Source organism: Bufo bufo, chromosome 4 (assembly GCF_905171765.1).
Source record: "Bufo bufo chromosome 4, aBufBuf1.1, whole genome shotgun sequence".
NCBI classification, from domain to species: Eukaryota; Metazoa; Chordata; class Amphibia; order Anura; family Bufonidae; genus Bufo; species Bufo bufo.
Genome location: NC_053392.1, coordinates 3,719,788 through 3,744,516, shown reverse-complemented (window position 1 = coordinate 3,744,516; position 24,729 = coordinate 3,719,788). Strand labels below are relative to the sequence as shown.

At 45.7% G+C, this 24,729-nt stretch overlaps 1 protein-coding gene across 1 annotated transcript in view; it reads right to left on the bottom strand.

Annotated features, from left to right (window-relative positions):
- Positions 1-24,729, bottom strand: part of LOC120997410 (oocyte zinc finger protein XlCOF6-like) — a 37,672-nt gene that overhangs the window by 5,740 nt on the left and 7,203 nt on the right. The window contains exon 2 of the mRNA XM_040427484.1: positions 3,369-5,430. Coding sequence (XP_040283418.1) covers positions 3,369-5,430 — 2,062 coding nt within the window. The remainder of the gene's footprint in view (positions 1-3,368; positions 5,431-24,729) is intronic.

Sequence of the window (24,729 nt, the reverse complement as noted above, 5' to 3'; positions counted from 1 at the left end):
CCTTCTGTGGGATCATCATGACAGAGGGTTTGTGCAATTCCTGATGTCTGGTTTTGCGGAAGGCTTCCACACGGGCCTTATTGCCCTCCCTCAGACGTCTTGGGAGGGTGGTAACTTGCGGTCTGCTTCTGGGGACACGGCCGCAGTTGACGAGTTGTTCCAGTCAGAGGTTTATAATGGTTTCCTTATTGGCCCGCTTGAAGTTATTTCTTTTTCTTCCTGGCGTATTAACCCTATTGGCCTGGTTATCTAAAAAATCATCCAATAAAAAAACTATTAATTTATGATCTGTCCGCTCCCCATGCTTCTGCCACACCCAGCCTCAATTCACTCATCCCGTCAGAGGAATTCTCGATGCAATATTCCTCTATTGATGAGGCGATTAAGTCCATTGTGATCTCCGGCAGGGGTTCCTGGTTGGCGAAGGCGGATATTGCAGACGCCTTCAAGCATCTTCATATTCAACCGCATTTATGGGGATACTATGGACTCAAGTGGACTGGTCGCTACTATTTTGCGAATAGACTCACATTTAGTTCTATTCAATTCCCTGGTGATGGATTAGAGTCCCTCCTTTCATACGCCAGGAACCTGGTACAACATTCCCTCTCCTCCAACACCACCAGGAATTACCAAGCCGGCCTTAAAATTTATAAGGAATTCTCCAGGTCTCACCCGCAAGGGTCCTTGGACGACATCTCCTACATTTTGGCGTTCATCGCCCATTGTCATCTCCACCTCAGGCTGTCTTATACTATTAAGCTGTACTTAGCTGGAATCCAGCACTGCGGAGGTTCTATTTTTTCGGTACAAGCAGTCAAGGCTGCACTTAGGGGAATCCAGAAGAGCGGGAATGCCTCTCCTGGCCGAAGACAGCCTGTCTCCGGTGAGATGTTTAGGAGACTTTCTTCTGCGTTGGATGGTCATCCTTTTGGGCACTCTCCCAGCTTGGTCATTAAGGCAGCTATGTACCTCGGATTTTACGGTTTCCTTAGGCCAGGCGAGTTCACTAGCACCACCTCCAAGCATCAGGGTTTGCAGAGGCAGCAATTGTCCTGGACCATTTTGTCCTCCGGTTACCTTCCACCAAGACCAGCCAGCACGGGCCTCCCACCGAGGTCAAGTTTTTTAGAACCTCCAATGTTTGGTGTCCGGTCAAGGTCCTTCAACAATTGCTAGCACTGCTGCAAGACGCTCCCCCTGATGGCCCGCTGTTGCCTTTCCACGAGGGTTTTCTGTCCTCTATTCAGTTCATATCTCATATCAGGACACTGGCATCAGGTCTCAGGTATAACCCACTTGCCATCACTGGGCACTCATTCCGTATTGGGGCTGCTTCTGCAGCTTCTAAAAATGGAGTCCCGGCCCACGTGATTAAAAAAATGGGTCGATGGCGATCCTCTTGTTTTACGAGGTACATTCCAAACCCAAATGTCGAGATATCCCAGGCTTTTTGTAATCTCGTGCTCTGAAGGGAATTAAATAATTTATCACTGCTCCGGTCTCCTCGCTTTTTTTGCCCACTGCTAGGCTTACCCTCGCTCCTGGCTCCGGGCACAACTCAGCCAGCTTAGGGCAGGGGTAGGTGCTTCTCCTCGTCATTTGCCTTTAGCCTCTCCCACAAGTTGGAAGGCTGAAATGTCAGCCTGAATTTGTGGGAGGGGCGTCTGACCCCTCTTAAGCGCCGGTTACCAACTCCTCTGGGCGCTTCCTGTTCACACCCGCCCCCCACTTTTTTTCAAATTTTCAAATTCCCTTTAGGGTATGCCCACTGCTAGGCTTACCCTCTCTCCTGGCACAACTCAGCCAGCTTAGGGCAGGGGTAGGTGCTTCTCCTCGTCATTTGCCTTTAGCCTCTCCCCAAATATTATAAGGTATCAATATATATATACTTTATGCTGTGTGTGTCTCACTAAGAGAATATGTATTATTATGATATATAAAAAGTGTTTAAGTTGATTTTCTGCTAATGGAATTTACTCAGAGAAGCTGTTATTCTAACCATAATGAATCAGTCATTTGGACAGTTAGAATATACTAACCCATGGTGCGAGTGTAAGGCCCATTGTATTTCTTATCAAACCCATAAATTCAAGAGTCTGGGAAAATCATGATGGTCCCACTAAGTCTGGGAAAGATTACTTCAGAGTGTCAAAGAAGTATCACTCCTCATTGATTTAGGTTGCAAAGGTTAAAGATATAATGGGTAACCTAAAGTCACATTGTATAAGTTAATTCTTGAAAAGTCTAATGTTAATATGTTACACAACAGTGCCATCTGGAGACAAATGGATATCATGACACCAATCACAATAGTGCATTCTGGGTAAATATGATCTCATAGGATCATTACCATATGAGCACACCCAACCAACATGATTGAAAAATCCTAATCTGGAAGGGTGTGATCATTAGATATGGGGATAATTACCACGTACCAGGAGATCACAAAAAAGAAAGGAAAAGGGGAAAAAGAAAGGAAAAATAACAACAGACTTCACGAGACAGAGAACACATAGGATCCCCACTACATTACAAGGAAAGAAAACCCTGGATTAGTTCCTGACTACCAGAGAATCCAATCCCTGAGAGCTGGTTATCCTCTGCAACTCTGCTCATCCTTTGATCTGGTAACATATATTCTTGTACGTATAGTATTCATAAATCACTTCGCTTGGTATATAGTTAAGATCCCCATTTTGTGTGGATTCATAGTGTTAAGTGGCCACAGCAATATTATAATTGATTTAGTGAAAATGCATATCACTAAATAATACATACGATATTGCTATCAGAGAAAGAATCTCTGACTGGAATTTTATATTTCATAGCCATACCAAGTTAAGGAATTTATAAGTTATATCATACTAACATATACAAAAATTGTTCATAGGAGACAGAGCAAAGGGTTAACATCTCTAAAATTTTCTGTATTGAATTGTGTCTGTAAAGATTGTAGCAGACTTGGTATATTCTCGTATCTTCGTGATGGCTTGTTAGAGGGTGCTGGTAAATTAGTGGTGTGTCAGCACCATCTTGTGGCATATTTTGGGCATTATTTTACAGCTTCATTGTTTGTCTTTGCAATTGTATTGTGTATAATAAATTACATATATATTTTTGCATAGACAATTGTCCCTTTGTTTCACTGCTTGCACAAAACAAATTAAGATACTCAATAAAAAAAACACTTAGGCAATTATGTCTACCTGAAGGATCATATAATTTTTTTATTTTTCTTTGATCCCCTCTTTTATTTAAAATTTAAAACTATGTCCTCTTGTAGCAGTTTTTCTTCTTTTATATATTCTCTCCTCTTTTACCTTGATTCCCTTTATGTATTTAAAAGTTTCTATCATATCCCCTCTGTCTCGTCTTTCTTCTCCCCTGTGTGGATTCTCTTATGTAGATCAAGACTTAATTTCTTGGTAAAGCAGTTCCCGCATTCTGAACATGAAAATGGTTTCTCTCCTGTGTGACTTCTCTGATGTGTAGTAAGATTTCTTTTTTCTGTGAAACTTTTCCCACATTCTAAACATGAATATGGCTTCTCTCCTGTGTGGATTCTATTATGTTGATCAAGGGTTGATTTCTGGTTAAAGCATTTCCCACATTCTGAACATGAAAATGGTTTTTCTCCTGTATGAATTTGTTGATGTATAGTAAGACTTTTTTTTTCTGTGAAACATTTCCCACATTCTGAACATGAAAATGGCTTCTCTCCTGTGTGGATTTTCTCATGTTTATCAAGGCTTGATTTGTGGTTAAAGCATTTCCCACATTCTGAACAAGAATATGGCTTCTCTCCTGTGTGAATTCTCTTATGCTGTTCAAGACTTGATTTATTGGTAACACACTTCCCACATTCTGAACATGAATATGGCTTCTCTCCTGTGTGAATTCTTTTATGATTATCAAGATGTGATTTCTTGGTAAAACATTTCCCACATTCTGAACATGAATATGGCTTCTCTCCTGTGTGAATTCTTTTATGATTATCAAGATATGATTTCTTGGTAAAACATTTCCCACATTCTGAACATGAATATGGCTTCTCTCCTGTGTGAATTCTCTGATGTATATTAAGATCTGTTTTACTTGTAAAACATTTCCCACATTCTGAACATGAAAATGGCTTCTCTCCTGTGTGGATTTTCTCATGTTTATCAAGGCTTGATTTGTGGTTAAAGCATTTCTCACATTCTGAACAAGAATATGGCTTCTCTCCTGTGTGAAGTCTTTTGTGTTGATCAAAACTTGACTTCCTGTTAAAACATTTCCCACATTCTGAACAAGAATATGGCTTCTCTCCTGTGTGAATTCTCTTATGCTGTTCAAGACTTGATTTATTGGTAACACACTTCCCACATTCTGAACATGAATATGGCTTCTCTCCTGTGTGAATTCTTTTATGATTATCAAGATGTGATTTCTTGGTAAAACATTTCCCACATTCTGAACATGAATATGGCTTCTCTCCTGTGTGAATTCTTTTATGATTATCAAGATATGATTTTATGGTAAAACATTTCCCACATTCTGAACATGAATATGGCTTCTCTCCTGTGTGAATTCTCTGATGTATATTAAGATTTGTTTTACTTGTAAAACATTTCCCACATTCTGAACATGAATATGGCTTCTCTCCTGTGTGAATTCTTTTATGATTTTTAAGATATGATTTATTGGTAAAACATTTCCTACACTCCGAACAAGAATATGGCTTCTCTCCTGTGTGAATTCTTTTATGATTATCAAGATATGGTTTATTGGTAAAACATTTCCTACACTCCGAACAAGAATATGGCTTCTCTCCTGTGTGGATTCTCTTATGTTTGTCAAGGATTGATTTCTGGTTAAAGCATTTTTCACATTCTGAACAAGAATATGGCTTCTCTCCTGTGTGAATTCTTTTGTGTTGATCAAGACTTGATTTATTGGTAACACACTTCCCACATTCTGAACATGAATATGGCTTCTCTCCTGTGTGAATTCTTTTATGATTATCAAGATGTGATTTCTTGGTAAAACATTTCCCACATTCTGAACATGAATACGGCTTCTCTCCTGTGTGACTTCTGTGTATAGAAAGCTCTGACTTATATCTGAACTGTTTTCCACGTTTCTCACAATTAAACCTTTTACCCCGTTTCTGCCTTATATTTGGAGTAATAATTTGTGATTGGTCAGGAGAAGATTCCTCATGTTTAGGATGATTATATGATAGATTTGGACTTGGGTTAATCTGTGATTGGTCATTAGAAAGTTCCTCATTCTTGGGAGAATTATTTGATGGATCTGCATTGTGAAGTCCTGGATGTACATTACAGGTAATGAAGTTTTCTCCTGAAGAGCGCTGCATGGTATCTTCATCTTCTTTATAATCTAGAGATAACATGATGGTTCCTTCAGGCTTCTCACAGGGATTATCTGCTAAGATTAATAATAGATTTTATGATTTTTTTTGTTAAAACAATTGGATAAATTTATCACATTCCAATGAGGCTGGATTCACATGTAACAGACATGTCCATCTATGTTACATGCACATGTATCTATGATGCTGTGAGTTGGTGTCAGCTTAACCTGTGGTCGGGACAGACGTGCACAATACAGATGGATAATATGTGCGTAATAAGCTCATATGAATCTGGCCTTAGGCTGGAGGGACACATACAATATAAAATACATTTTTGTGCCAGTCAGAAGTGGATCCATCAGGAATGTGAGGAATACACCCTTTCCTTTCTCTGCTATGTATTTGCTGTAGAAATTTAAGGCTGACTCTTGAACGTCTCCTGAGTTTCTACAGTTTGCATGTTGAGGATCTGCTTGCAGATTTAGCCTAAGGCCTCATGCACACGACCGTTCCATTTTTTGCGGTCCGCAAACCGCGGATCCGCAAAAAACGGAAGCCGCCCGTGTTGCCTTCCGCAATTTGCGGAACGGAACGGGCGCCGGCAATATAAATGCCTATTCTTGTCCGCAAAGCGCGGACAAGAATAGAACATGTTATATTTTTTTAGCGGGGCCGCGGAACAGAGCCATGGATGACAGCACACGGAGTGCTGTCCGCATCTTTTGCGGCCCCATTGAAGTGAATGGGTCCGCATCCGAGCCGCCAAAATAGCGGCTCGGATGCGGACCCAAACAATGGTCGTGTGCATGAGGCCTAAATCAATGGAGCAAATTTGCGCAAGGAAATTGTAACAGGAGGAAGGATGTCACTTTTTTTCTTGCTACAGTGTGCGGATAAATCATCTACTAGATGATCGATTGAGCCTGGAGTATGACACAGAATACATTCCAAAGTTAGGGCGGAAAAATGCTAATGAGAACATAAGCTAACATGTTTGAGTGACATCACAGATTCTGGTCTGCACTCAGCTGTTTTGGAATACTGCAAAGGCAGTGATAAGAGGAAGGATCATGGGCTACGTGAGTAGTTTCAAGAAAAAGGCCCAACATTCCTTTAAGGAAGCGAGTCAGAAAGTCAGGGAGGTTTATTTCAAATTCTTGAGTAATCCGTCAGATGTTAACAAACAGAAGTGGGTTACTGAACGCCAAGCTTTTGAGAAATGTGTGAGGGAACGGGAGTCCCTGAGACAGTCAGAAATGGAAGCAAGGTTATATAAATTTGGTAATAAATCAGGGAGGTTACTAGCAAATCTAGCTAAAGGGATGAGAAGTCCCCAGTACATAGCGTGCTTGACAGACAAAGAGGGTAAATTGAGCCATGACCCGGCTACAATTAGTAGCATAGTAGGCTCCTACTACGAAGCCCTATATAGGGAAGAGGGGACAGGTGACCTGACGGACACTATTTTAAATAGGGTAAAGCTACCAAAATTGTCTGAGGAACAGCTCCTTACTCTGAACGCAGACATATCTTTGCAAGAGCTGCAGGAAGCCATTAAGCACTTGGGTAATTCCAAAGCCCCAGGTCCGGATGGATTTACTGGGGAGTTCTTCAAAGCTCTGATACTCCAAGTATCCCGTTTTACTAGAATTATTTAATGGGGTATTCTAGGGCCGTATGAAATTAGATAATGAAAACATGTCATATATCAAGTTGCTCCCCAAACCAGGGAAAGATCCCTTGTCCCCGGGTTCATACAGGCCCATCTCTCCAATAAATGTGGACGCGAAACTGTTGGCCAAGATTGTGGCCGATCGTTTAGCTGTATTTCTTCCCCAGTTAATAGGAAGGGAACAGGTAGGATTTGTGAAAGGCAGGTCAGCAGTAACAAACATAAGGACTGTCTTGACGGTTCTAGACCGGGTCCAGAATGTCCCAGTTGAGGGGGAGTTTCCAGCCATGCTTACTCTGGATGCGGAAAAGGCATTTGACAATGTAAGGTGGGCATGGCTAGGAGCAGTATTGGATAGGATGGGATTCCAAGGGGCTTTCAGGACATATGTGTCCCAAATGTACCATAATCCGAGAGCGAGGGTTTATACCCAAGGCTTTCTATCTAAACCCTTTCAGCTTCAAAAAGGCACTCGGCAGGGATGCCCACTATCCCCACTCCTGTTCAACTTAACGTTAGAACCGCTAGCCAGAGGATTGTGTGACTCCAGTGTCTTTGAAGGTATCAAAGTTGGGGGATGTCAGGCACGAGCGGCTTTGTTCGCTGATGACATAATTCTATTCCTGGCCCGCCCGAAACAACATATGGGGAGGGTGATGGACCTGCTTAATGAATTTGGGAAATACTCTGGCTACGCGGTAAATAGGACTAAATGTGAAGTGCTTTCATTGGCACAAGGAGATGATGGGAGGGATATTGGCACAGGGAAATTTGGTATCGCCAAACCGTCGACCCAAATTACTTATCTAGGGATCAAAATAGGAAAGTTACCACATTCCTTATATAGGTTGAACTACCCACCCTTGTTTGCCAAAATTAAAAAGGATTTAGATAGGTGGAATAATTTACCCTTGTCTATAATGGGCAGGTGCCAACTGATTAAGATGATGGGGGCAGCGAAACTAATGTATCCTCTACAAACGATTCCTGTCCTCTTACGTCATGCTGATATAGGGGACCTTGAGAAGAAGTTTACTCAATTCCTGTGGAGAGGTAAGAAGGCAAGAATTGCGTTAAAAAAGTTAAAACTTAAAAAGGAACAGGGTGGCCTTAATTTTCCAGACCTGCGAGGTTATAATCTAGCGTGCCTTAGTAGACACATACTAGACTGGGTCAACAAGACTTCATTTTATTCGAACATACGAGTTGAGTCAGTTAGCATCACCATGGACCCTGACAGCCCTCCTTCACAACAAAATATCGAAACTCCCACTTGTCCCTTATTCTCAGAGACACAATTATTACGTGGAAAAATGTGAGGAAGCTGTTTGGCCTACCTTATTTGTTTTCGAAACATCTCCCTTTACAGGGTAATCCCAACTTCCCTCCTGGTTATAGTGAGAAATCCTTCCTAGAGTGGGCAAATAAAGGAGTGTCTAAGACAGGGGATCTGATCCACGAGAGGGAGGCCAAATGGGCATCACTGGGTGAGCTAACAGAGAGATGGAATCTACAGAAACCGGCACAGTTCCAATATATACAGGTTCTCAGCTATGTAAAGAGCATTATAAGCGATTTATCCAAGGAGGGGCAGAGGAACAAATTTGATTCCTTTCTAGGACATAAGTGTAGAATGTCTATTTCAGAAATCTACATGATACTGAGGGCAACCTGGGAAGATCAGCTGGCGGTTAACTTGTTAAAAAAATGGGAAAATCAACTAGGGGTGATGGAATTAGAGTCAATTGCTCGGACAGGTATTCAGGCGCTCTATAAAGCAGTACCCAATGAACAGATGAGAGAAACTCACTTCAAGATCCTTCATAGGACAATTTATGGATTTAATTTACCGCCTTCCCTAGCCAAACCTGATAGGATAACTGCCTGTCCAAAGTGTAACACGCCAGGGACAGATTTGTTCCACGGTTTTTGGGCTTGCCCCAGTTCGATGAGCTTCTGGTCTCAAGTGCTTGCAATTATGAGAAGGCTAGGCAACAATTGCTCAGAATTATCACCCCTTTTGGTCATATTTCAGGCAGAAGAAAAACAATCATCTGATAATGAAAGGGGTAGAGAGAGAAAGGGCCTGACTACTCTTGAGAATAAGATAATGCTGGAGGCAAAGAGATGCTTATTGACACAGTGGCTATTGGCGGACATTCCTAGTGTGGAAATGTTGTTGAATCGAGTTAAACGCTTATTTCTTCTCAAATGGCGTGAGGCTATCACCAGGAAAGAAATACTGGGGAAGAAACTGTACAAAGTATGGAGGAGTTTCATGTTACAGTTTATTTCTAATTCAGAATATCCCTCATTGATGGAGCCCTTCAAACTCACAGCGTGGTACCTACAGGAGGATCTGAAGGACCAGCTGGGGGATTTGAAAGTGTGAAAGCTTAAATAAAGGGTTTTACAAGAATGAAGAAATGGTTAAGAAGATTATCAGTAGTAAAGATAGTTGGATGTTCAAAGTAGCCGAGATGTTCAGGAAGGACAAAAGGGGGATGGGGAGGGGGGAAGAGAAGGGAGATGTATGGGAGGGGTAGGGAGTCAGGGGGGGGAGGAAAATGATGATTACACTTACGGTAATCGGATTTTCCTGACCCCCACGACAGCACCTTAGAGAGAGAGATGGCTCCGCCCCAGGACAGGAAACCTGCAGCATAAAAGGTGGAGCCGCTCTCCCACCTCAGTGAGTTTTCAGAGCATGAGAGGGACTCCCCCCTTACGTTAGTTTAACATTCTTTTTTTTTTTTTGCAACACCCGTGACAACACAGACTTACACCAATAGGGAGGGAATAAAGAGGTGCTGTCGTGGGGTCAGGAAAATCCGATTACCGGTAAGTGTAATCATCATTTTTCCCCTCCCCACGACAGCACCTTAGAGAAAGATTTCAGAGATCAGCCTCAGGGTGGGAAACAGTACTCAAGACTTTTGTACCAAAGAGAAGGTCAGAAATAGAGTCAAGCTGAAGCCTATAGTGTTTATAGAAAGTGGACGGAGAAGACCAGGTGGCAGCCCGACAGATCTGTTCAATGGATACGCTAGCCCTCTCAGCCCAAGAAGTGGACACCGCCCCTCGTGGAGTGAGCCCTCACAGAAATAGGGGGAGACACACCGGATACTGAATACGCCAAGGATATAGCTTCTCTGATCAGCGGGCAATAGATGCCTTAGAGGCAGTATTACCTTTTCTAGCCCCGCCGAACAGAACAAATAAGGCAGAAGACTTCCTCCAGTCCTAGTCACATCCAGGTACTGCAAAATACACCTCCTGACATCAAGGGAATGCAGCTCCTTCTCTCTGTCATCCTTTGGTTCTGAAAGAAAGCTGGAAGAACTACCTCCTGAGCCCTATTAATCCTAGAAGGAACCTTCGGCATAAAAGCCAGGATCTGGTCTGAGAACTACCCTGTCTTCCTGATGGACATAAAAGGGGGGTTAATGGAGAGGGCCTGAATCTCCCCAACCCTTCTGGCTGACGTTAAGGCTACCAGCAAAACTAGCTTAAGGGAAAGCACTTTAATTGTGCAAGAGACTAGAGGTTCAAAGGGATGTCTGGTTAGGGCATTTAACACCAAGTTAAGGTCCCATGGAGGAAATCTAGGGCCTGCTACTGGCGTAATCCTATCTACTGCCTTAAAAAAACTTAACAACTCAAGGGTCCATGGCTAAACTCCTTCTCCCTAAGAACGACAAAGCTGACACCTGCACTTTTAGTGTACTTTTTGCCAACCCTAGGGACAATCCCCTCTGTAAAAAATCCAACACCTGAACCACTGAAAATTCTAACGGCCAGGAAACCCTTTCTGTGCCTATAAAGGACAGGAACTTCCTCCATACCCGCGCATAAATAATATTCGTCACCTCCTTCCTACTTTTCATCAGAGTGGAAATGACCTCCTTAGAGAATCCCTGACTAGCTAAAAATGACCTCTCAAATTCCACGCCGAAAGATGCAGAGACTCTACTTCCGGGTGGAACACTGGACCCTGTGACAATAGGTCCGGAATTCCTGGCAGGATCCACGGATCCGAAACCGACATGGCCCTCAACAGGGAAAACCACGCCCTCTTCGGCCAGAAGGGAGCTATCAGAATCACTCTTGCCCTTTCGTATCTGATCTTCCTTATCACTAACGGAATCAATTGTAGCGGGGGAAAGGCATAACCTAGCGGGAAGTCCCATCTCTGGAGGAAGGCGTCCACCCCAGATGGGCACTCCTTTGGACTGAGGGAGAAGAACTCCTGTACCTTTCTGTTCTCCCTTGTGGCAAACATGTCTACAGAAGGCAGACCCCATAGATCTGCTATCTGGGAGAATATCCTTGGATTCAGTGACCACTCCCCCTGACGTAGCCTGTGGCGACTCAGGAAGTCCGCCCGAAAATTCTCGACCGCCTCTGATATGAATGGCCGAGAGATGAAGCACTTTCCCCTCTATTTCCTCGAAAATCCATCTCGTCTCCTTCTGTAAGGAATCTGACCTGGTTCCTCCCTGATGATTGAGATATTGAGACCACTGTCCGATTGTCAGACATCACCCTCACATGTCTGTTCTGTATCATAGGAAGAACTGCCCTCAAGGCCAACAAAACAGCTCTCAGCTCCTTTCGATTTGACGAGAACAGTTTCTGACCCTGGGACCACTCTCCCTGAAAGATCTGATCCTCCACGTGAGCCCCCCATCCCCAGGGGCTGGCATCCGTAGTCACAACTACTAGTTCTGGAAAGGACCAGGGAAGTCCCTGAGTCAGATTCTCTTCTTCTTTCCCACCAATTTAGGGATGAAAGAGCTATGTCGGACAATTTTATAACTGACTCCAGGGACGTCCCTGCCCGCCTTGTGGCAGCCAAGATCTCTCCCTGTAACTGGCGAGAGTGTCGCTGCGCCCACTGGACTGCTGGCATGCAGGATGTTAAAACTCCTAACAGGGACATAGCTTTCCTTATAGATAGGGTTCCTCCTGACTGAACCCTCCGAACTACTCCCTGAATCCTTGCTACATTCTCCTCTGTGAGGAAAGTTTTCTCCAGCCTGGAATTTAAAACCAGACCCAAGAAAACCTGACTTGATGACGGCTCCATCCTGGACTTTCTGGGTATTCAAAAGCCACCCCAGGGACTGAAGTACCTCCATCACCCGATTCAGAGCCCTGACACACTCCTCCTGAGTTTGGGCCACTACCAGAAAGTCGTCCAAGTAAGGCAGAAACGTGATGTTCTCCCTCCTGATGAAGGAAGCCATCTCCGCCACTACCTTGGTAAAGATCCGAGGTGCCATGAATAGGCCAAAGGGGAGTGCCTGGAACTGATAGTGAAGAAGCCCCGTCTTGGTTCTTACAGCCACCCGGAGGAATCTCTGGTGATCTGGATGAATCGGAATATGATGGTACGCATCTTTTAAATCCAGAACCGCCATATGACAGCCTGGAGATAAAAGAAATATCGCTGACCTGATGGTTTCCATTTTGAATTTCCTGGCTTTCAGGAACTTGTTCAGGTATTTGAGGTTTATTATAGTCCGGTATGACCCATCTGGTTTCTTCACTAGAAACAGGGTGGAATAAAAACCTCTCCCTATCTCTGACTCTGGGACAGGAATTAACACTTTTTTGCTTATTAGTTTTTTTATTTCTTGCAGCATAATGAGAGAAAATCTTGAAATCACAAATTTTTCCGCGGGGTATCTCAAGAATTCTAACCTTAGGACATTCCCGCAGAAGACCTATCAACCATTTGTACTTCCGGATCTAGGCCTTGCTCCTGCTCTCTGTCCCCCGTCTGCTTCTTATTCTGAATCCACTCGGGTTCCGAAAGGGCCGTCTATATTGCTTAAATTGAGTGAAAGATTCTTGGGGAAACTTTTTCTTTCTATCTGCCGCTTTTCGAGTAAGGAGTCAAGTTCAGACCCAAAAAGAAACTGGCCATCACAGGGAATGCTACACAATCTCAGCTTGGACGGCATATCTCCCCCTTTCCAATTCTTAAGCCACAAAGCACGTCGCGCCGAATTGGAAAGGGATGCGGCTCTCGCTTCCAGCCTCACCGCGTCCACTGCGCCATCTGCAATAAAGTCCGTGGCCTTCTGGAAAGTGGGCATAGATGCTAACAACTGCTCTCTAGGGCATTTATCCCTAATCTGCCCCTCTAGCCTATCCAACCACAGTGACATAGATCTCGCAACCACAGTGGCGGCTATACTAGGCCTGAAAGCAGCCGCAGAAGATTCCCATGAATTCTTAAGGGCAGAATCTATTCTTTTATCTAAGGGATCCCTTAAAAATCCCATGTCCTCAAAAGGCAGAGAGGATTTTTTAGAAATCTTGAAATGGCTACATCCAGTTTCGGGGCCCTGTCCCAAGATGTAGACGCCTCTTCCTCAAAGGGGTACTTCCGCTTAAAGGTCTTAGAAATAAACGTTTTTTTATCCGTTTTTTTTTTCCATTCTTTTTCTATCACAGCTGAAAACCGATTTATGGACAGGGAAACACCTACGCTTCTTTTCCCTAAGTCCCCCAAACACAACATCCCTCTACAGATCTATTTTCTCTGGTATCTTCCAACTCCAGGGTAGATCGGATAACCTTTAACAATTTTTCCGTATCCTCTGCCGGAAAAAGGAACTTTCCTTCTTTTGTATCATCCTCAGAAGAGAAGGAATCATTAGAGTCCTCATCCCCGGAGAGAGAGCCGCTATCTTCCGATTCTACGTCACACTCCTGCCTCACCGCTCTTCTTCTCTTCCTACCCGGCTGTTCAGGGAATTTTGACTTCGGACATAATAGACTTAATGTCTTTTAGAAGACTCGGAGTCTCCTCGGCCACCGTCTTCTCAATGCACTGCTGACAGAGCTTCTTAGCGTAAGAAGAAGACAGCGAGCACTTGCAGATAGGGCATTCCTTGTTTTTTTTCTTTGTCGCCACCTTCTTAGGCACCGTCTAAGAAAAATGGAACATACCCAAATCTAAGTAACAGCCTAGACCCTTAAAGGAGCGAGAATAGGACTCACAATACCGGTGGCAGGATTTCAATATCCGCACATTCAGACCTCCCCTCTTCATCCATAATGAAAGATAACCTGCACCGATAAAATATTGTCCAAGTTATCTACTGCACCAAGAATTCCTCTCACCTGAGAGATACACAGTTACTTGCAAACCCACCACGCCAGGATAGCACTGGAACCACTTGGTCCACTTCTGGCACTCTGAACTTCAGACACCGGCGTCCAATAACCCCAGCACACTCATACCTGCATGTAGTTGGTTTAAAAACTGCCGGCGATGCCGAACTTCCGGTCACCTGACCGGAAGTGCGCGGCCGTGGAACGCATGGCACTTCCTGTCCGGACGCCACCCACCAGCGTCTACATCCGGTGGCGTCCTGGCTGGTTTGCAGCAATACTGGGGCATTCTGGCCACCCTAGATCCGTTTGGTGCGGTCCTCCCTCGCCTGAGGGACAGGCACCTTCTGCCTTGTGACCCGGGATCTCATCACCGGTATTCTGCCCCCGACGCCTGTGGGGAATGATCGGTACAGGTAAAAATGCGCCGCCTCTAACCCCTCCGGCACTACTACCGGGACTTCCAGGTCAGGACGACAACTGCAGGCTCCCGTACCAGGACAGGTGGGGAGAGCGGCTCCACCTTTTTATGCTGCAGGTTTCCTGTCCTGGGGCGGAGCCATCTCTCTCTAAGGTTGCTGTCGTGGGAGAGGGGAAAAAGGGCAAAGTTAAAATAAGATCATATGTTTTTTGGTGGTAAAGATTTATTTTCAGTCAGCTGTGTAGCAGATATTTACTTTGTGGGAATTGTTATTTACAAAATTAACGTGCTAAATGTTAAATGTTAGCTTTTATTTTTTTGGTTATCATTGGGAGGGTTGGGCGGGGGGAGGGAGAACGGAATAAAGGGAAAATAGGGAAATGTATTTGCTTGTCACGCTTAGACTGTCAGATTGCTATGCCAATTGGTCACCAAATGGCCGTGTGTACAGTATGCTTGAGTACTTTATTTTCCAGAATAAAAGTGAATTAACACATGTGGAATTATATACATAACAAACAAGTGTGAACCAACTGAAAATATGTCATATTCTAGGTTCTTCAAAGTAGCCACCTTTTGCTTGATTACTGCTTTGCACACTCTTGGCATTCTCTTGATGAGCTTCAAGAGGTAGTCCCCTGAAATGGTCTTCCAACAGTCTTGAAGGAGTTCCCAGAGATGCTTAGCACTTGTTGGCCCTTTTGCCTTCACTCTGTGGTCCAGCTCACCCCCAAACCATCTCGATTGGGTTCAGGTCCGGTGACTGTGGAGGCCAGGTTATCTGGCGCAGCACCCCATCACTCTCCTTCATGGTCAAATAGCCCTTACTTTCAAAGTTTTCCCAATTTTCTGGCTGACTGACTGATCTTCATTTCTTAATGTAATGATGGCCCACTCGTTTTTCTTTACTTATCTGCTTTTTTCTTGCCATAATACAAATTCTAACAGACTATTCAGTAGGACTATCAGCTGTGTATCCACCTGACTTCTCCTCACGCCACTGATGGTCCCAACCCCATTTATAAGGCAAGAAATCCCACTTATTAACCTGACAAGGCACACCTGTGAAGTGAAGACCATTTCAGGGGACTACCTCTTGAAGCTCATCAAGAGAATGCCAAGAGTGTGCAAAGCAGTAATCAAAGCAAAAGGTGGCTACTTGATAGAACCTAGAATATGACATATTTTCAGTTGTTTCACACTTGTTTGTTATGTATATAATTCCACATGTGTTAATTCATAGTTTTGATGCCTTCAGTGTGAATCTACAATTTTCATAGTCATGAAAATAAAGAAAACTCTTTGAATGAGAAGGTTGTGTCCAAACTTTTCGGTCTGATACTGTAAATCCTAGTCCAGCGAGAGTATACATCTGTCCATTCCCTATAGAATCTGAAGTTGTAGGAATCCTTGAATAGAAATTTGGGCCATTCTACTGGAATCGGAGCCGTCATGAGGCCCAACACAGACATGGCCTTCTCTTAGGGTGACAGACGGGTGCGAGTGAATGTGTTTGGACCCTGGACTTAATTTGTAAGGCCTTCTGAAGGGGCAACCGACACTTCTGGGCTCTGAATTCTACAATCACCCTAGGAGTTGCACCTCTGGCTTGGACATAAACTGGACTTTTCTAGATTTATCTCCAATCCTAGCTTTTTAGCACTTCCTTCAACCAGGCAATCTGCCTCTGAAGGGCCCGATACGATTGGCCACGAGAAGAAGGGCCATCATTTCTGAAACGATTTCCGTGAACACTCTCGGAGCCTGCGAAAGCCCAAGGGGAAAGGCCTGAAATTGAAGTTGAAGAACTTCCTGCTCCGATTGGACTGCTACTCTCAGAAACTTCTGATGGCTGGGATGGATAGGGACATGGTAATATGCATCCCTCAGGTCCACAGTGGCCATAAAGCAGTTCGGGAAAAGATTGCTTATTGCTGACCTGATGGACTCCATACGAAACCACTTCATACACCAGAACTGATTTAAGCACTTTAGGTTTATTATGGTCCGAAATGAACCATTTGGTTCTTGACAGGAAACAGAGGAGAGTAAAACCCTGTTTGCCACTTCCTGCTCTGGGATCTTTATCCAAAACTTTTTTCTCTATTAGAGAGAGAACCTCTGTAATGATAGCTGTTTTGCCAGATCTGACCGGTAATCTGTTACCACAAACCTCCCCTCTGGAATGCTCTGAAAATGTAATCTTAGGCCTTCCCTTACCACAGGTTTATCCAAAAACTGTTGGAAATCTCCTGCCACCGATCTGCAAACAGAGACAGACGACCTCCGACAGGAGGCCTGGCATCATTGGGAATGTTTCTTAGAGGCATCATACCCGGAAAAAATAAACCCCTTATTCTTCTAGTAACACCAGAAAACTGCTTTGCTCTCTTACTTTCCCTTAGACGGGGTTCAGACCTGAGCGTTCTGAAAGGAGCGCTCTGTATCCGCGATTGTACGGGCGTTTACAAGCGCGCATACAGAGACAAGCGAACGTCATTTGTCGCGCGTTCCCGAAAGTCTAAGTACGGGAACGCGCGACAAAACGCCCCAAAGAAGCTCAAGTACTTGTTTGAGCGTCGGGCGTTTTACAAGCGCGATCGTAACGCGCTGTAAAACGCCCAGGTGAGAACCATGCCAATAGGGAAGCATTGGTTTCACCTTGTTGTGCGTTTTACAGCGCGTATGAACGCGCTGTAAACGCTCAGGTGTGAACCCAGGGTTAAACCCTTCTTTATTAAATCTAGGACGGAAAGATCTCCTAGGGGGTTGGACAGCGGAGGGAAAACCTGTTTTCTTGTCGGAAGCCTTTTCTAAAAGGTCGTCAAGGACTGGGCCAAACAAAAACTCACCCTGACATGGGATAGCGCAAAGCTTAGCCTTAAAGGAAGCATCCCCATTCCAGCCCTTTAGCCAAATAGCCCTACGGGCAGAGTTGGATAAGGCCGTAGCCCTGGCGGAGAATTTTAAGAAATCCGTAAAGGCATCAGCCAAGAAATCTAGGGCATTGTTTATAATGGGGAAGGAGGTAAGCAACTGTTCCCTACGGGTACCCCCCTTTAATGCGGGCCTCTAACTCTCCCATCCACACCTTTAGGGACCTAGCGACAGAGGTAGCAGTAATAGCAGGTTTAAAGGCTGCTGCAGAGGCCTCCCAAATACAGTTTTGGGGCCCTATCCCAGGGGGCGGAGACCTCTTCATCAAACGGATATTTATGTTTAACAGAGGAAGGAACGAAAAACTTCCTATCTGGTCTCTTCCATTCCCTGGCGATTACCGCCTGAATGTTCTTATGTACATCAAACACCTTCCTCTTTCTAGGACCCAGGCCCTCAAACATAGCACTGACTGCTGAGGTCTTTGATCATCCAATCCCATAGTAGCTCTAACCGCCTTGACTAGGGAGTTAGTGTTCTCAGTATGAAACAGCAGTTTTCCTGCAGCCTCGTCCTCAGAAGAATCGTCCGATGACAAACACTCTCCTCCTTCCTCCCAGATAGAATATCGCTGTCGCTGGAGGGGGAATCTTTAGATGCAGCAGCAGAAGTACCGGGGCGACATTTAATCAATCAGCTAACCAACTCTGACCTCATCCCTGATCATCTGCTTAATGCTGCTCATCAAAGATGGAGCTTCCTCCTCCATTAACTTGCTGACACATCCTTGACAAAGGAGTTTAGCCCATGCAGAGAGTAGCTTCTTTTTACAAACCGCACACCCCCTCTCTTTAGCTCTGGAGGTCTTCCTGGAAGACTCCTTAGACACCTAGGCACAAACAAACATAACCCCATAAGCAAAAGTAAGCTAAAATCTGCTGAGGAATGACCCCTCTTACCCCACCGTGGTACCGATGTATTACTGGTGGTCTCAGCGCGCTGAACCTGCTCCATTCCTTACATAGCAACTCAGCCAGAATGGGAAACTGACAGCTCTTCAGTCCGCATGGCAGTGAGCTGGCTGGGCATTTTGTCCTCGGCACGCGCTGGTGGCCCTCCCCTTCCGGTCCGCAGCGCCGGCTTCCTTCCACCGCCGCACCCGGAAGTTCAGACACGCGCGGGCTGGCAGCCGAACATGCGAACACGGCCGCAGAGGTTCGCAGAAGACCCAGAGGTACAAACCCCCCAGGTCCAGGGAAGGGGACGGAAGGTGAGGACAGACTCTGGAGCCCAAAACTGAGCAGCGGCTCCTCATGGAGACTTAAGCCGCTCGGGGTAACCCTCCTCACTTGCATAAATTGCCGGGGCCCCCCGCAGCTCTAATAGAGTATCGGCGATCCGATTCCTTCCTGCCTCTTAGGACAGGAAACAGAGCTGGAGGTGGAGGGGAGGTTCCCTCTTTTAAAAGGCGTTCTGGTTTCTGTTTCCTGTCCAGGGGTGCGGTCATAGGCGAAAGAGAAAATCATTTTTTCAATTGGTCTTTAGTAAAAATATTGAGCCAATACTACATGTCTCCAGACTTTATAGTGTAGTAGTAATGTCATCTATAACACCCGGCATCTGATGACACCTACCTGAGGTATAACAGCCATTACTACATGTCTCCAGCCTTTACAGTGTAGTAGTAATGTCATCTATAACACCCGGCATCTGATGACACCTACCTGAGGTATAACAGCCATTACTACATGTCTCCAGCCTTTATAGTGTAGTAGTAATGTCATCTATAACACCTGGCATCTGATGACACCTACCTGAGGTATAACAGCCATTACTACATGTCTCCAGCCTTTATAGTGTAGAAGTAATGTCATCTATAACACCTGGCATCTGATGACACCTACCTGAGGTATAACAGCCATTACTACATGTCTCCAGCCTTTATAGTGTAGAAGTAATGTCATCTATAACACCCGGCATCTGATGACACCTACCTGAGGTATAACAGCCATTACTACATGTCTCCAGCCTTTATAGTGTAGTAGTAATGTCATCTATAACACCCGACATCTGATGACACCTACCTGAGGTATAACAGTCATTACTACATGTCTCCAGCCTTTACAGAGTGTAGTAGTAATGTCATCTATAACACCCGGCATCTGATGACACCTACCTGAGGTATAACAGCCATTACTACATGTCTCCAGCCTTTATAGTGTAGTAGTAATGTCATCTCTAACACCCGGCATCTGATGTCACCTACCTGAGGTATAACAGCCAGTACTACATGTCTCCAGCCTTTATAGTGTAGAAGTAATGTCATCTATAACACCCGGCATCTGATGACACCTACCTGAGGTATAACATCCATTACTACATGTCTCCAGCCTTTATAGTGTAGTAGTAATGTCATCTATAACACCCGGCATCTGATGACACCTACCTGAGGTATAACAACCATTACTACATGTCTCCAGCCTTTATAGTGTAGAAGTAATGTCATCTATAACACCCGGCATCTGATGACACCTACCCGAGGTATAACAGCCATTACTACATGTCTCCAGCCTTTATAGTGTAGAAGTAATGTCACCTATAACATCCGGCATCTGATGACACCTACCTGAGGTATAACAGCCATTACTACATGTCTCCAGCCTTTATAGTGTAGAAGTAATGTCATCTATAACACCCGACATCTGATGTCACCTACCTGAGGTATAACAGCCATTACTACATGTCTCCGGCCTTTATAGTGTAGTAGTAATGCCATCTATAACACCCGGCATCTGAAGACACCTACCTGAGGTATAACAGCCATTACTACATGTCTCCAGCCTTTATAGTGTAGAAGTAATGTAATCTATAACACCCAGTATCTGATGTCACCTACCTGAGGTATAACAACCATTACTACATGTCTCCAGCCTTTATAGTGTAGTAGTAATGTCATCTATAACACCCGGCACCTGATGACATCTAACTGAGGTATAACAGCCAATACTACATGTCTCCAGCCTTTATAGTGTAGAAGTAATGTCATCTATAACACCCGGCATCTGATGAGACCTACCTGAGGTATAACAGCCATTACTAAATGTCTCCAGCCTTTATAGTGTAGAAGTAATGTCATCTATAACACCCGGCATCTGATGAGACCTACCTGAGGTATAACAGCCATTACTACATGTCTCCAGCCTTTATAGTGTAGTAGTAATGTCATCTATAACACCCGGCATCTGATGACACCTACCTGAGGTATAACAGTCATTACTACATGTCTCCGGTGCCTTTACTAGTATAAAACCATTAGCCTGCTATTTAAAGACTCAAAGCTGGGTCACTGCCCGGAGTGCTCCTTTACTGCAGCTCTAAGGTGGAGCCTCACCTGAAGAAACCTCCCAATTCCCATCCTCCATTCATGATTCCATACCTGTGGTGACATGGACTGGAATGTCCTCCTCCACCTCACTCTTACACGGGGATCGCCCATCATCTGCTCTTCTTCATCCTCCACTTTAATATCAGTCACATCTTCCCCCCTGATTTGTCATCTGTAACAATTCAGGACAATACAGCAGAAAGGTGGGAAATCTAACAGATCCACATAAGAGACCCCCACAATCTATGACCCCTCTATGACTGCAGGACCCCCCTATATAGATGTGTATAGGGCTCAGCTCCATCTACCTGATGGTTCTCTGGGAGCTTCTCCTCTGGACAGTCCTGGGAATACAGAGGACGGGGACATCTCTCGGGGGGACTTCTCCTCCTGGAGTCAGAACCTATAGGAGATAACACACAGACTGAATACAATACTGAGCGCAGAAATGCCGCAGAGGAGAGGCGGGAACCTGCGGGTGGACGATATTAAAAATATTCAGACGATAACGATATTAAAAAATATATTGCGATAAATACCCGTTTAAAAGAAAAAACACAAGGAGACGTTATACTGTATGGGGCAGCCACAAGGAGACATTATACTGTATGGGGGCAACAGGGAGACGTTATACTGTATGGGGGCAGCCACAAGGAGAGGTTATACTGTATGGGAACAGCCACAAGGAGACGTTACACTGTATGGGGGCAGCCACAAGGAGACGTTATACTGTATGGGGGCAGCCACAAGGAGACGTTATACTGTATGGGGGGCAGCCACAAGGAGACGTTATACTGTATGGGGGCAGCCACAAGGAGACGTTATACTGTATGGGGGCAGCCACAAGGAGACGTTATACTGTATGGGGGTGCACAAGGAGACATTATACTGTATGGGGCAGCCACAAGGAGACGTTATACTGTATGGGGGCAGCCACAAGGAGACGTTATACTGTATGGGGGGCAGCCACAAGGAGACGTTATACTGTATGGGGGCAGCCACAAGGAGACGTTATACTGTATGGGGGCAGCCACAAGGAGACGTTATACTGTATGGGGGTGCACAAGGAGACATTATACTGTATGGGGCAGCCACAAGGAGACGTTATACTGTATGGGGGCAGCCACAAGGTGACGTTATACTGTATGGGGGCAGCCACAAGGAGACGTTATACTGTATGGGGGCAGCCACAAGGAGACGTTATACTGTATGGGGGCAGCCCAAGGAGGTACTGGGCAGCACAAGGAGACGTTAAACGTATGGGGCAGCCACAAGGAGACGTTATACTGTATGGGGGCAGCCACAAGGAGACGTTATACTGTATGGGGGCAGCCACAAGGAGACGTTATACTGTATGGGGGCAGCCACAAGGAGACGTTATACTGTATGGGGGGCGCCACAAGGAGACGTTACACTGTATGGGGGCAGCCACAAGGAGACGTTATACTGTATGGGGCGGCCACAAGGAGACGTTATACTGTATGGGGGCAGCCACAAGAGACGTTATACTGTATGGGGGCAGCCACAAGGAGACGTTATACCGTATGGGGGCAGCCACAAGGAGACGTTATACTGTATGGGGCAACAGGGAGACGTTATATTGTATGGGGGCAGCCACAAGGAGACGTTATACTGTATGGGGGCAGCCACAAGGAGACGTTATACTGTATGGGGGCAGCCACAAGGAGACGTTATACTGTATGGGGGCAGGCCACAAGGAGAGGTTATACTGTATGGGGGCAGCCACAAGGAGACGTTACACTGTATAGGGGCCACAAAAAGACGTTACACTGTATTGGGCCACAAAAGACGTTACACTGTATGGGGGCCACAAAAAGACGTTACACTGTATGGGGGCCACAAAAAGACGTTACACTGTATGGGGGCCACAAAAAGACGTTACACTGTATGGGGCCACAAAAAGACGTTATACTGTAATGGGGGGCCACAAGGAGAGGTTATACTGTATGGGGGCCACAAGGAGAGGTTATACTGTATGGGGGCCACAAGGAGAGGTTACACTGTATGGGGGGCCACAAGGAGACGTTACACTGTATGGGGGCAGCCACAAGGAGACGTTATACTGTATGGGGGCCACAAGGAGAGGTTATACTGTATGGGAGGCCACAAGGAGAGGTTATACTGTAATGGGGGGCCACAAGGAGATATACTGTATGGGGGCCACAAGGAGATATACTGTATGGGGGGCCACAAGGAGACGTTACACTGTATGGGGGCCACAAGGAGACGTTACACTGTATGGGGGGCCACAAGGAGACGTTACACTGTATGGGGGGCCACAAGGAGACGTTACACTGTATGGGGGGCCACAAGGAGACGTTACACTGTATGGGGGGCCACAAGGAGACGTTACACTGTATGGGGCGGGGCCACAAGGAGACATTATAATAAAGTCTTGTGGCCACAGGCCACCATACATACAGTAATACTTTACGATATACTTTTCCCGCGGCTCCCTCGCTTGTGTGCTCCGATTCTGACATCAGATGACGGTGGGCGGAGATTTGAATATGGGAGCGAGGAGGAGGGAGAGCCGGGGGCGGCCGCTGCGGGAAGTAATACGTTTGTAATTTTGTCATCAGAGCACACGAGCGAGGCAGCCGCAGGAAAAGTCTCTCCAGAGACACCAGTACTCACACAGAGATCGCCACATACAATACAGTCGGCACTGGTGGGTGACGACGGTGATGTCAGATGGTGGGTGGAGACTTGACTAGGGGGGGGGGCGGAGCAAGAAGGAGCCAGGAGCGAGAGCAAGTAATGTTACTCAGCGCTATGCAAGGTGCAGGGGCGGGCGGGACGCACGGTTAGAAGCGGTCAGCGCACATGACCGCTTTGATGACGTCACAAAATACTGCGGTAATTAGAAACAGCGATATCGCCATATTACCGTTATTTTAATACCACGGTATACTGTGATACCTGTATATCGCCCAACCCTAGCGTGCACTAGGTGGAGTTCAGCAGCCTGGAAGTCTATGGGCAGCCGGCAGCAGTTCGTGAGCCACAGATAAATCCACCATTTTACGGTTTCTAGGAGAATTTCAGACCCTTCCGTTTTCTGCTCTAATTGAAAAGAAAATCCTTGGAAAGTGTGACCCCCATAGAAGGACCACAGCGCCCCCCAATATCAGGGCTGAACCCCCATAGAGGGAGGAGAGAGCCCCCGATATCAGGGCTGAACCTCCATAGAGGGATGAGAGCGCCCGCCGATATCAGGGCTGAACCTCCATAGAGGGAGGAGAGCGCCCCCCCGATATCAGGACTAAAGCCCCATAGAGGGAGGAGAGCGCCCCCCGATATCAGGACTGAACCCCCATAGAGGGTAGGAGAGCGCCCCCCGATATCAGGACTAAAGCCCCATAGAGGGAGGAGAGCGCCCCCCGATATCAGAACTGAACCCCCATAGTAGGACGAGAGCGCCTCGATATCAGGGCTGAACCCCCATAGAGGGAGGAGAGCGCCCCCCGATATCAGGGCTGAACCCCCATAGAGGGAGGAGAGCGCCCCCCGATATCAGGACTGAATCCCCATAGAGAGACGAGAGCTCTATGCAAGGTGCAGGGGCGGGCGGGCGGGCGGACACACGGTTAGAAGCGGTCAGCGCACATGACCGCTTTGATGATGTCACAAAATACCGCGGTAATTAGGAAACAGCAATATCGCCAAATCTCCGTTTTTTTAATACCACGGTATATCGTGATACCGGTATATCGCCCAACCCTAGCGTGCACTAGGGTGGAGTTCAGCAGCCTGGAAGTCTATGGGAAGCCGGCAGCAGTTCGTGAGCCACAGATAAATCTGCTATTTTACGGTTTCTAGGAGAATTTCTGACCCTTCAGTTTTCTGATCTAATTGAAAAGAAA